Source organism: Mustela nigripes, chromosome 12 (genome assembly GCF_022355385.1).
Source record: "Mustela nigripes isolate SB6536 chromosome 12, MUSNIG.SB6536, whole genome shotgun sequence".
Taxonomy (NCBI): Eukaryota; Metazoa; Chordata; class Mammalia; order Carnivora; family Mustelidae; genus Mustela; species Mustela nigripes.
This window is the reverse complement of record NC_081568.1, coordinates 33,466,748-33,478,624: the sequence shown is the minus strand read 5'-3', so window position 1 is coordinate 33,478,624 and position 11,877 is coordinate 33,466,748. Positions and strand designations below refer to the sequence as shown.

Sequence of the window (11,877 nt, the reverse complement as noted above, 5' to 3'; positions counted from 1 at the left end):
AATTAAAGATTTTATTTATTTATTTGACAGACAGAGATCACAAGTAGGCAGAGAGGCAGGCAGAGAGAGAGGAGGAAGCAGGCTCCCCACTGAGCAGAGAGCCCGATGCGGGGCTCTATCCCAGAACCCTGGGATCATGACCTGAGCCGAAGGTAGAGGTTTAAACCACTGAGCCACCCAGGCGCCCCTCTATTTTAATTTTTTAAAAAAGACTTCCTAACCTCAAGTTTCAGTCAAATGTTTATTCGGCAATTAGATATTGAAATACCTACTATGCGTAAGGCAGTGCAAGGTGCTCCAGAGAGCAGTTCTCAGAGTGTGAACTTGCGGAACCCCTGAGGATCCTTGAGACCCTTTCAGGGAGTCTGCAAGGTCAAGACTGTTTTCATGTTAATACTGAAAAGTTATTTGTCTTTTTCACTGGGTTGAGGTCTGTATCTATGGTGGGAACACTGCTGTCGGCTGAACCCAATCAAAGCGGCCATTGTACCTTTCCACCTAGCACTTTGGATGGATCATTTCCTTACTCATGACTTTGGTTACATCACATATTACTCATTTGGAAATGACTCAGTGAAAAATACTGGATCTTTGAGTTATGTAAATTTTCTAAATGTTCACATGTTTTATCATATAATATAAAAAAATCACTCTAGCTCATATCACCATCCATCTTGTCAGGAAAAGTCTTCAAGGACTTGGAAAACTCTCAAGCTCAGGTCTGATGCAAGTCTTCCCAAACTCCAATTTTCCTTTGAAAGCTCAAGTTCATTGGTAACAACTACTGTTGACTGTTTTTCTTGGATTGATAAGCCCACCTCATTCTTCTTTAAGACATGTTTGCCAAGTCTTTGCCAACTTCATTATGAATAACCATCTATTAGTTTATCAGTTGTTCTTTCCAGATAAAATGGTGTCCCGTGCAAAAAAGCAGCCGGTTTGCTGGCAACTCAGCCACCTGAGTGTCTTGCTAAGACAACTGTGGGCAGCTCAGCACCCTGCAGAAGTGCCTTATGCATCCCTGACATGCGTCACCCAGGATACTAAAAAGCTAGGTCATCAAAGGTTGAGATTTAATAACATTAATAAAATGTGCAGCTTCATCAAGACCATTCTAATGTGGGGCTGGCTTTCTCCCCATTGCCATAAGCGCACGGGGTTGGTGAGCATGGTGATGGTCACTGCGGTTTGGAATGTATTATTTGTTTCAGGGGTATAGTGATTCATCAGGCTTACACATTTCACAGTGCTCATCAGAGCACCTACCCTCCCCAAGGTCCACCACCCAGCCATCCTTCCCTCCCTCCTTCTTCCACTCCAGCAGCCCTCAGTTTGTTTCCTGAGATTAAGAGTGTTATTTGAGTGGCGCCCGGGTGGCTCAGTCAGTTGGGCATCTGCTTTTGGCTCAGGTCATGATCTCAGGGTCCTGGGATCAAGCCCTGCATTGGGCTCTCTGCTCGGTGGGAAGCCTTCTTCTCCCTTTTCTGCCTCTGCCTGCTTCTCTCCCTACGTCCACTCTCTTTCTCCATCAAATCAATAAATAAAACTTTAAAAAAAAAGTCTTATTTGACTCAACAACCAACTGGGCTTTTTTAAGTTAATGGAACAGATATCTAAATTAAAATGATGCTAGAAACAGCACCTCAAAGCCTGGTATGTTCACAGTTGCTCCAAACTTAACTTTAATGACAAAACTGGCTTCTTCTCCAACAGATCCCTGAACAGACAATAGCTTGTGTCTCAAAATTCTGGGAGTGAATTTGCCAGGCCACAGGGCAAGACCTGCTGACTGGCCAGAAACCACTTGGCTTGGCCAGGGTTACGACTCTGTGATTAGACTGGTTTAGAATGAGTTATATTGGGAGCAGCAAGATAATCCTGTTTTTCTCCTACCTGTGTGCCATGTGGAACCTATCTAAGTGCCTAGTTCTCATATATTTGTCAAGGAGGTAAGGTGTTCAGAGATCGACCACCACCATGCTCCTCACCTACATAAAAACCTCTTAGTTTGATTCTTCCCTGAAATATGTAACAAAACATTCTTCTGAAACCTTTAGGGGACAAACTCCCTTCCTCTGTTTCCCTCCTGGAGTCAGTTATGAACTAGCATTAATGGGGGTCTTGTAAGTAGTAGCAACGAAAACTGTGGGAGAATATCTAGCCATAACTCACGGTTGACCTTGATCATGACTCTTTCCACGTTCAGCCACATCCCCAAAGATAGCTTAAGTGGCTAGAGTAAACAGGGTCCTGAGGATGAGTGGGGAGATCGTTTTCCTTTCCTTCCTTAGGCTCCCACAGAAGCTCCATGTAAGCATCTGGTATTGGGCAGAATCCCAAGATGTCGCGGCTGGCGCGACAAATTGACCAGGAACGTGAGGGTAAGAGGATGAAGAAAAGAACTCGAGAAGCAGAGAGATGGGGGCAGGAGGAGCACTAAGGAGAATGTCCAACAGTGCTAAGTTTATTCAAAGCATTAAGGCCATATATATAGTGATAATAGGAGAAGCAATACATCTGTGTCTAGTTAAACAACCACGAGTTCCCATAATAAGTTTCACATTTGACTTTAAGCAGACCTCGTGACGCCAAATGGCTGAGGCCAGTACAATTGTTCTGTATTGATACAGCAAACCTGAAAGTAATTTATGGGCTGAACTAGGGCCGCAAGGACCAGCCATGAACTTAGGACCCCAACCAACTTGTCCTCATTTGTTTAGCAAGCGTGTGGGAAGTCACGTAGGCGAGCGAACAACACATAGCACAGACCCTTTCTCAGTGCTACTCAACTTTTCCTGTCCTAAACCTTTTGTTAGGTTATTCAGACTTTAAAGGAGGCACAAGTCGGGGCCTGGTTTGGTCCTCGTCTCAAGCCTTATTGCGGCCTCCCACACCAAGAATATATTTTACTGATTATGTCTGATTATGCCTGTTTTCCTCAAATAAGAAAATATGGAGTCTATAGCATGAACATGTGACCTGAGGTCAAAAGGCAGTCTAATGGTAAATGAGAGAGGTGTTGATACAACGAAAGAGAAAAGATGAAGCATTTTTAAATGTCATATGGAAGGGGCGCCTGGGTGGCTCAGTGGGTTAAGCCGCTGCCTTCGGCTCAGGTCATGATCTCAGGGTCCTGGGATCGAATCCTGCATTGGGCTCTCTGCTCGGCAGGGAGCCTGCTTCCCTCTCTCTCTCTCTCTGCCTGCCTCTCCATCTACTTGTGATTTCTCTCTGTCAAATAAATGAATAAAATCTTTAAAAATAAATAAATAAATAAATAAATAAATAAATAAATAAATGTCATATGGGAGAATATCTTACCATTTTCCACTGGGACTCGTTTACTTCTTTGTACTGCAGTTCATACTCCAGGACTATCCATCCCTTCCGAACATCTGCATTGGGTGGTGGTTCCCATCTCACTTGGATATCTGCATGAATCCCCGTTAAACTGACGTTCAGTAAAGTCCAGTTGAGGCCGATGGGTGGATCCGGTTGCACTGTGCATTTTAACAGAGAGTTAGGGCACAGAGACATGGACAGGTACAGCTTCCTTTGATGGATGGCTTTCTTCTGAAAGACCAATTACTTTATGCATTTTTATTATTCATACCCTTAATTCTTCCAATAGTCTTATTATACTCTCATTGTATTAGAGAGTATCACTTCTTTTTGACTAGAGTATGATCTGTTTTTAACTTTGAAGAAAACCCCTACACAGAAAAATTCCTTTTCAAGTTTAAAATCTGACCCCAAATTTTTCTTGAGGATTTGCCATGACTTACATTTCTTTCTTTTTTTTTTTTTTTTTAAGATTTTATTTATTTATTTCAGAGGGAGAGATCACAAGTAGGCAGAGAGGCAGGCAGAGGGGGGTGGGAAGCAGGCTCCCTGCTGAGCAGAGAGCCCAGTACGGGCTCCATCCCAGAACCCTGGGGTCATGACCTGAGCCGAAGGCAGAGGCTTAACCCACTGAGCCATCCAGGTGCCCCCTACATTTCTTTTAGCCTTGATAGGATTAATGCTTTGGGATTTTGGCAGTGGAATTCAATGTAACTAGAAACTGAGTTAAGACCTAGAGTATTTAAAAATGGGGCTGTTTCGGAACGAGGGATAGAGAAATCTTTTTTATTCCAAATTGTTTATTACCTAGGGCAAGGATCTTGTCTTATTAATTTCTGTATTGCTACTAGAACAATCCTTCCAAACACTCAGCTAATGCTCCTTAGTTTGTTGTCTTCCTAGCTACGTGTGATGATTTTTTTTCAGATCTAAGAAGGCACTGTGCTCTTCTCTCAAACAGTGATGAGTCAGGGTTTTCTGTCTCTTACTTAACCACATGCGAACAATCTGGAATAGCATTTTGCTTGGTTTCTACTGACATACGGTACATTCTCTAGTAAATCACCTGTATTCTGCTTATCAGGACTGCAGAGACTACAACTTCCCAAAGCCTGATGAAGAGAAAGAAATATGGATTCCAAAGCTAGGAGCTATATCCAAATTTACATTCTAGATAGTTCCCCATGAATTATTCTCCTTGGGTCTCAGTACTGATGTTTTCAAAAGTCACTTGCAGATACAGAGTAAAATTTACTCAAAAGTCACTTGCAGATACAGAGTAAAATTTACTTTCTTTTTTACCATGTCTACAAGGTCACCTAGAGCGTTGCCAAGTCGGGATCTCTAGGTTGGCCAGAGAATTGCCTACACATGTAAGTGTGAGGAGCTCTTTGGGAAGAGGAGCTCTTCCCAAAGGGGAAGCTCTTGCACTCAACCAGAGTGAAAACAGTCCTTACTGTAAAGGAGTGTGATATTGGCCCTTGCAGAGTGGACACAAAAAAAATAGGGTATCCAAATATGACTAATAATGATCACTTTTGGAAATTAAATCAGACGGATATTCAGATTAGCTGAGCTGCATATGGCACCGTCAGGACAGTCATGCTTTGCCCGTCTGGATTTGTTGGGGATGGAGGAATTCTGATAACTGAAGCTTAACCCTTTAAGAGACCAAAACATATAAATGTTTTCGATGGGAAAATCTCAACTTACTACTCATGTTTCATCTTAAAAACTCTCCTTTCTATTTTAAATAGAAGATTTGGAACATGGTTCTTTTTGGGAAGGCTTGTACCACTGTTAGAAGCAAAATAACAGCCTCCCCCTTCCCTCTATACATCCTGCCAAGTGCTGTCCACAGTTCCCCTAAGATGTTGCAAAAGCATCCGAGACTGAGTACATCCCTAGGCAGCCCCGGTCCCCTCCTCAGAATGCACTCCTCTGTCACTTTCCCTTTCTCTGTCAATGGTGGGTCCATTCCTCCAGGTGCCCAGGATGAAATGAGTGAGCTCTTCCTTGATGCATCATTTCCCTCACCACCCCCACATTCTCTCAGCTGTACTTTGAAGACGGTCCTGGAGTCCAACCATTGCTCGCCACCTTCACCTCCACAACCCAGTCCTGCCATGATGCTTTTTTGCCCATATCACTGCGTTAGCCTCGGAGGTGGTCTTCTCCTGGGGTCCCCATCCTCCTTCACTCTATTCTCAATACCCTCCTCAATATACTGGTCATACTGGTTATTTTCACCCTTGAGTTAGACCATATCACTCATTTCAATCCTCCAAAGCCTTCCTCTCTCACTCCAGGTGAAAGCCAAAGTTGTCCAATGGCTTCATGCGTGCTATAGCTTTACCTCAAAGATCCCTCAGAAGTGGCCTCTTACATGCCCCTCCTTGCTCACTCTGTACCAGCTCCCTCCTCACTGCGCCATTTCCCGAGTGAGCAAGGGAATGCTCCCACCACAGGAGCTTTATCCTTGCTGTGCCCTCTTGCTGTAGGGTCCATCCCTCAGATGGACACATTGTTCTCTCAAGTTTTTCTTTATTCAGCAAAGCCAGTTCTGATGACTCTATTAAAACTACAACCTCTCCTGCACTCCTCTCCTCCCTCCCTATGTCATTTTTCCTCAGAGCATTGTCTCTCTCTACACTGAGATAAAATCCCAGGAAGGGAGGAGACATTTTCTGCTCCTGGCTCCTAGAAATGTACCTGGCCCAAGGAAGGGACTCAATAAATATTTGCTGAATGCAAGAATGAACAACAAATGTCTACTAATACAGTACTTTAAATCCAAAGATGAGCCCTGTGAGGTAGTAGCAGAACGCTCACATAATGCGTGGGGAAGCTGAGGCCTGTGGTTGTCTTCTTCAGATCTACTAGGCTCACCTCCTTCCTTGTGGTCTCTCTCTCTTAGCTCCCTCCCTCCTTCCCTGCTATGGTTGTAACTGCCTATCACCACCTTTTGCCTTAATTATCACAAAGATTATCACCAAGTCTTCTAACCTCTCTAACTCTAGTCGGTGTTACTCCAATCTACCCTCTATGCTCTAGCAGGATGGATTTCCCGGAGGCATTAGTAACAATAGGTGGCACTGGATAACTTTGAGATTAAGAGCGTGGACTCTGGAGCTATTTTGCCTGGGTTCAAATCTTAGCTCTGCCTACTAGCTATCTGACTCCGAGTTAGCCTTTAAATGCTCTGAGCCTCAATGTCATCATCTGTGAAATGGGTATTATAACAGAACCTCTCTCAAAAGGTTATTATACCGAACCACAGGTAAGGCCTTTGTAAGCATTAGTTAGCTGTTATTATCCTCAGGTCATTTCCCTTCTTAAATATCCTCAAATGCACCTCTTCGCAGTAGAATATAGTCTAAATTCTTCTGTGGGGTACACAAGACTCCTTATGCTTTCTCTGGCTGATCAGTCAGGCCTACCTAACTGCTCCTTCAATGGTCTGTGTTGTTTGTCACTTCTGGAACTTAGTAGTTGGTGGAAGACACAGTCCATCTGGTATACCTGGCACTTGCACCAATGCTTTAGGGAGCAAGAGAACTGCCACCATTTCTGGGCAGCTTTTCATCCCTCAGGCCCAATCATTGTACCTTTGCCCACTACCTTGGCTTACTACACCCTCCACACACCTCAAGTCCAGCACCTAAAACGCAGTACTGCAATTATTTACTTAACATTCCTGACTGCCCTACTTGAACACATCTTACTCATTCTGTAGCCACCACACCCCGCACAGCAATCCAGGGCATGGCAAGCCTTCCAGGAAAGTCAGACACGGAAATGAGTGGGGCTGGCTATTGGCAGGGACATGGTTAGAACATGGGTCTTGACCCGATATTCTTACTACTACTGGTTTAGCCACTCAGCAGCTAAGTCTATTGACACTGGGGCAAACACTGAATAGTGTCTCCAAGTTATGCAGTTAGGTTCTCTTTTCTGCTTGTTCTTCTCCTTGACAGGCTATCAGATTTATTGTTTCTGCCTACAGCTTCTAGCCCCATTCTCTTAGCCTCTTCCAGTCTGCTGATGCCTGGGAAACCAAACACAAGTGTGTAAGGACAGCACATCTCAGAGAAACTCCAAGCAATTTCTATAACAGATGAAATTTTGTGGGTAGAGAGTCTGAAGTACCAACATAAGCTGCTCAAAGTCTTTCTTTCATTCTTTCTATTTTGCTGTTTACACTATTATAGAATAAACATAAATATTCCGATTATGGTTGTTTGTTTTGTTTTGTTTCATTTCCCCTTGTGTCCACACGATGGGCAAGGGATAATTGGTCTACATCTTTCATTTAGCTCATTGAGCTCTGATTATCTCCAATGTTTGTCTTGAGATCTTATAAACATGTCTTTAAACTGATTTTGGATTGTTCTGTAAATATAAAATTCCAGAATTATTATGCTTTGTGAGAAAGAAAATCTTGGCTTTTATTACAGTGATGTTAGGGATCAAAGGTCAACATATTTCAGATCTGAATATAACAATCATATTGAAAAATTAGGAAAGAAGGAATCTTAGGAGTCCACTGAGTTTGTCTCTTATGGTACTCAAGAACCCAAACCAGCTTGAAAGACCTCCTCAAGGAAAAGACTCTGCCAGGCTCCCATTCTTTTCTTGACAACACTTACTGCCAGGTTGTTTTACATTAGAGCCAACCTTTATTCCCCCCGCCTTCTCTCTCTTGTTCACTGGCTGACCTCATGCCCTATGAGGTAGACCTCCATTCACCTAGATGACAATGACGAAGTTTTCCTACTTGAATACTCTTGGACACTGAAGCTTCCCTGCTTATTTAATCTAAAGCCATGTCAAATAAAACACAAACCTGTGATTTACCTATTTCCTCAACGGAGAAACACTTTTGATCCACCATGCCACCATTGCTGGTTAGCTTGATACAGTAGGGAATCCAAATGGAGGTATAAGATGAATTAAAGTAGCAGCTGTTTTCTCCAGCAGAGACATAATCAGGGCATTCTTTCCATTCTTGAGTCCATTCTTGAGTGTTCCTGAAATGGAGGGTAAAAAAAACAAAAAGGATGAATTGTTCCAAAAATCATGCCATGGTTTAAGTCAAAGTGAGGTGCTCGATAGATTCAATAAGCTGGAACACAAATATTTTGCAAGCAAGTGTTTTAGCAGCATCACTTCCAAGAAGTATCCCATCCATGGGCTCATCTGCAGGGTCTGCAGACTGCTGGAGGCCATTGGTTCTTGTACTATAGCAGAAACATCTGGGCATTGGCTGCAGAGGATGTGCCAGCTCCTAGATTAAGTAATTTGTGGATAGGTCCTTTATTATCCACCTTTTACAGATGAGGGTTTTAAGGCTTAGGGAGGTTTAAAATGATCCTTTAGTAAAACACTATAGAGGCCTAATACCCACACTGTGAAGATTCCCAAAGAACCATGACTCTTTGGACCCGGATGGTTCCCCAACTCATGGTGGAAGAGACTAGGGAGGCATGCCGACGGCATTCTTCAAACTGGGTGACTCTGAGATTTGGGGGGCTGTGAGGTGGAAAACTGTCTATCACCCTATTCTGAACCACCGTACCCTGTGTTTCCTTTCCCCAGGGCTGTCTTATGTTTGGGGGGAGTCTTCCTCAGGTCTCAAACACGTTCCCATATTCCTGGCTTCTTTCCTTAACTACATGAAGAGCCACGAGAACATCGTAAATGTGCTGGACCTCCAGGGTGACATTTATAAAACATGATGGTCTAGCTTTTTTCTCCCCACCATTAAAAGAGATAAAAGGTCATGAACCCAGAAATGAAAAACTCTTTTCAAACCCAGAAAGCACTTTTTTTTTCTATTTTGTAAGCAGAATGAATACCTCACGATAATATAAAAAAATGGAAACAAGAATAGGTCGAATTGAATTGATGTGTTTGCCTATCGGTTCCTTTTATTTTTGTTTTCTCTACAAAAAACAAGGTTATATTTTCCTACATCTTGGCTCAGCTAGAAACAAACAAACAAACATAAGAAATCATGGAGGAAAGAAGACACGTGGAAAACACTGAAGAAATCAGAGAAGCCCCATGTCCAAGTTCACATTCCGCCATCCAGTTATTCATCTCTACCCCACTCTCCAGAGAGCATCATGTGCTCGATGACTTAAAACATCTGCAGGGCCTGAGCTGAATGGAAAAGAGAGGCCTGGAAGTTTACAGGGGGAGAAAGCAGAGTTTGGGGAAAGGGAATTGCCCAGTCAGCTGCCATGGGGGCCTGAACAGAAATGCAGAGCAAGCCAAGGATTGCCCCAACTCAAGGCCACCCCTGCAAGGACAGAGCAAGTGTGCTAGAATGGGACACAGCCCTCCCAGGTCCCATCTCACTGACTGACTGACTCCATGAGCCCGGAAAACCATCTCTGGGTGGCTGCTCTATACGTACTAGAGAGGCATGCCATCTGCCACCAGCACTACCAGCACTGAGTGGATATAATGATTAATAATATGATGTCGTTCCTATCTTCAGGCCGGAAGGAGACTCAAAATTACCATCTGAGTACTTTTTCTTTTTTGGTCTCCTGTATTCATCCCATTCATATTTAATAAGTATTGATTATATATAAAAAACACTATGCCGGACATTATGCAGGATGCACACGTGTTTAAGGAATGACTCCTGCTTCAGAGGCATGACTGAAAACCTGTATGAAAAAGCAGTGTGGGTTATATGCACAGAGTACACATGGGGTTCCCTAAAAGTTCAGAAGACGGAATGATTGCTCTGGCTGATCACAGAAGCCTTCAAAGTAGAGGTGGTGTTTCTAGCCATCTTGAAGAACGGGTAAAAGCTTAATGCGTAGGGAAAGGAAGGAGGGAACCGAGTAGTCAAAAGGGTTGAGGTAGGAGCATGAGGGCAATGGAATAAATGGGCAAACTTTTCTTATATTAGAATTGCTACTTGGGTGAGTACTTCATTATTTACTCATTATTCATGAGGTATCAGCTGAGAACAAGGTTTATGAGTCAAAGAGACATAAAGCCAGGTGGTCTGTGGCTGAGGGGGAAGAAGACAGGAATGACTTTGTGTAGGCTGAGGTGCTTGGGGCTGGTGAGCCAGAGTGTGGAGGTCTGTGAGCATCCCCCTCGGGGACGGGTGCTGGGCAGCAAGGAGCGACAAGGACACCACAGGCTATGGGAAGGGATGAGCTGGGAGACAACACACGCCTCCTTCTTTACAGCTGTTTCTCAGGCTGGTCTCTTTGGCACTAGGACGAAAGTTGTATAGTGTGAGAGCGTCCTTGACACAGTTGCTCATCAGCTGTTGGAAAGAACTTGGGATTAACATGGCCAGTGAACTGTGGCTTAAATTCTGGCTGAGATTCTGAAAAGTTGCATACCCTTGGATGAGAGGGAGATTTATCCCTGATGGGGACTGTGAGTGGTATGAGTGTATATGTGTGTCTACGTGTGTATGTATAGATGTGTAGGTGTGTTTGTGTGTATTCGTGTATATATGTGTAGGGGTGTGTGTGTGTGTGTGTGTGTGTGTGTGTGTGTGTATGTTTAGAGTAGTAGGAAAAGGATTAAAAAATTAGGGATAGGTGGGTCATTGACCTACAGTATAATTTATTTTATCTTGACTTTCTAAGTAAGGGTATGTTGAAGAGAATGGTTTAGCAAGATTTCCCAGAGAAATGAGGCTCTTACATAATAAGATAGATAAAAAATATATTTAGCATAGTTGATAGTATAAAAGTATTGAAATGTAAAGCTATACTACAGTCCTTAGCAGGTTTGGATTTGAAATAGGAAGGTTAGCTCTGTGTGTTTTACGGTTTCTCAACCTCAACATGTCCTCATGGGGACTGCATGAAAAACCTTGTTTAGATTATTCCAGATCCATTAGTTCCACAGAGCAAACAACTTAAAGCACTTATCTGAAGCACAGGAACAGTTAGTTCAAAACACAACTCCCAGCGCCCTCCCCCTCATTAGCCAAAGTTGAATTTTATTTTAAATAAATACTTAAAAATTATTTTTAAACTCTTAAATTTAGCCAAAAACAAAAACAAAACAAAACAAAACAAAAAACCCACCAATGAAAAAAAACAAACAAATGGGCTCACAAAACAGAGACTCTGGCTTGCTTTCCCTGAGTTGAATTTCTACGCAGGCAACCAAAGTCAATTTATGGAAACTACTTTCTCCTTGTCATACCCCTAAGAGTTAAGGGCACGAGGTCTGCTCCTAGTCTATCTTGCAAAATGGAAGGAAGGCTGTACAAGGAGACTACTGGTAAAAATCAGAATAAAGAGCAGAAGAAGTACTTTCCATCCAAATGCTTTTACATCTAGCAACTAGAAGAAAAATACTAATAATAAAACATCATTTATGTTCTAAAGACAACTGTTTTCATTACACACAGATCATGTGTTTTGGCTTAAAATTAAATCTTTTCTCTAGGAAAAAAAAGGAAAAGCAAGAGCGCTCTTTCTCCCTTCTTATCTCCCCTGGAACCTTGCATGGAAAATACACTTTCTTTTTTTTTTTTTTTTT

The 11,877-nt window shown here is 42.8% G+C and overlaps 1 protein-coding gene across 3 annotated transcripts in view; it reads right to left on the bottom strand.

The window, feature by feature from the left end:
• Positions 1 to 11,877, bottom strand: part of GHR (growth hormone receptor) — a 261,874-nt gene that overhangs the window by 15,007 nt on the left and 234,990 nt on the right. For all 3 annotated transcript variants that reach the window (XM_059417067.1, XM_059417068.1, XM_059417066.1), the window contains exons 5-6: positions 8,200 to 8,372; positions 3,322 to 3,500 (exon numbers count right to left, since the gene is read on the bottom strand). In XM_059417067.1, coding sequence (XP_059273050.1) covers positions 3,322 to 3,500; positions 8,200 to 8,372 — 352 coding nt within the window. The remainder of the gene's footprint in view (positions 1 to 3,321; positions 3,501 to 8,199; positions 8,373 to 11,877) is intronic.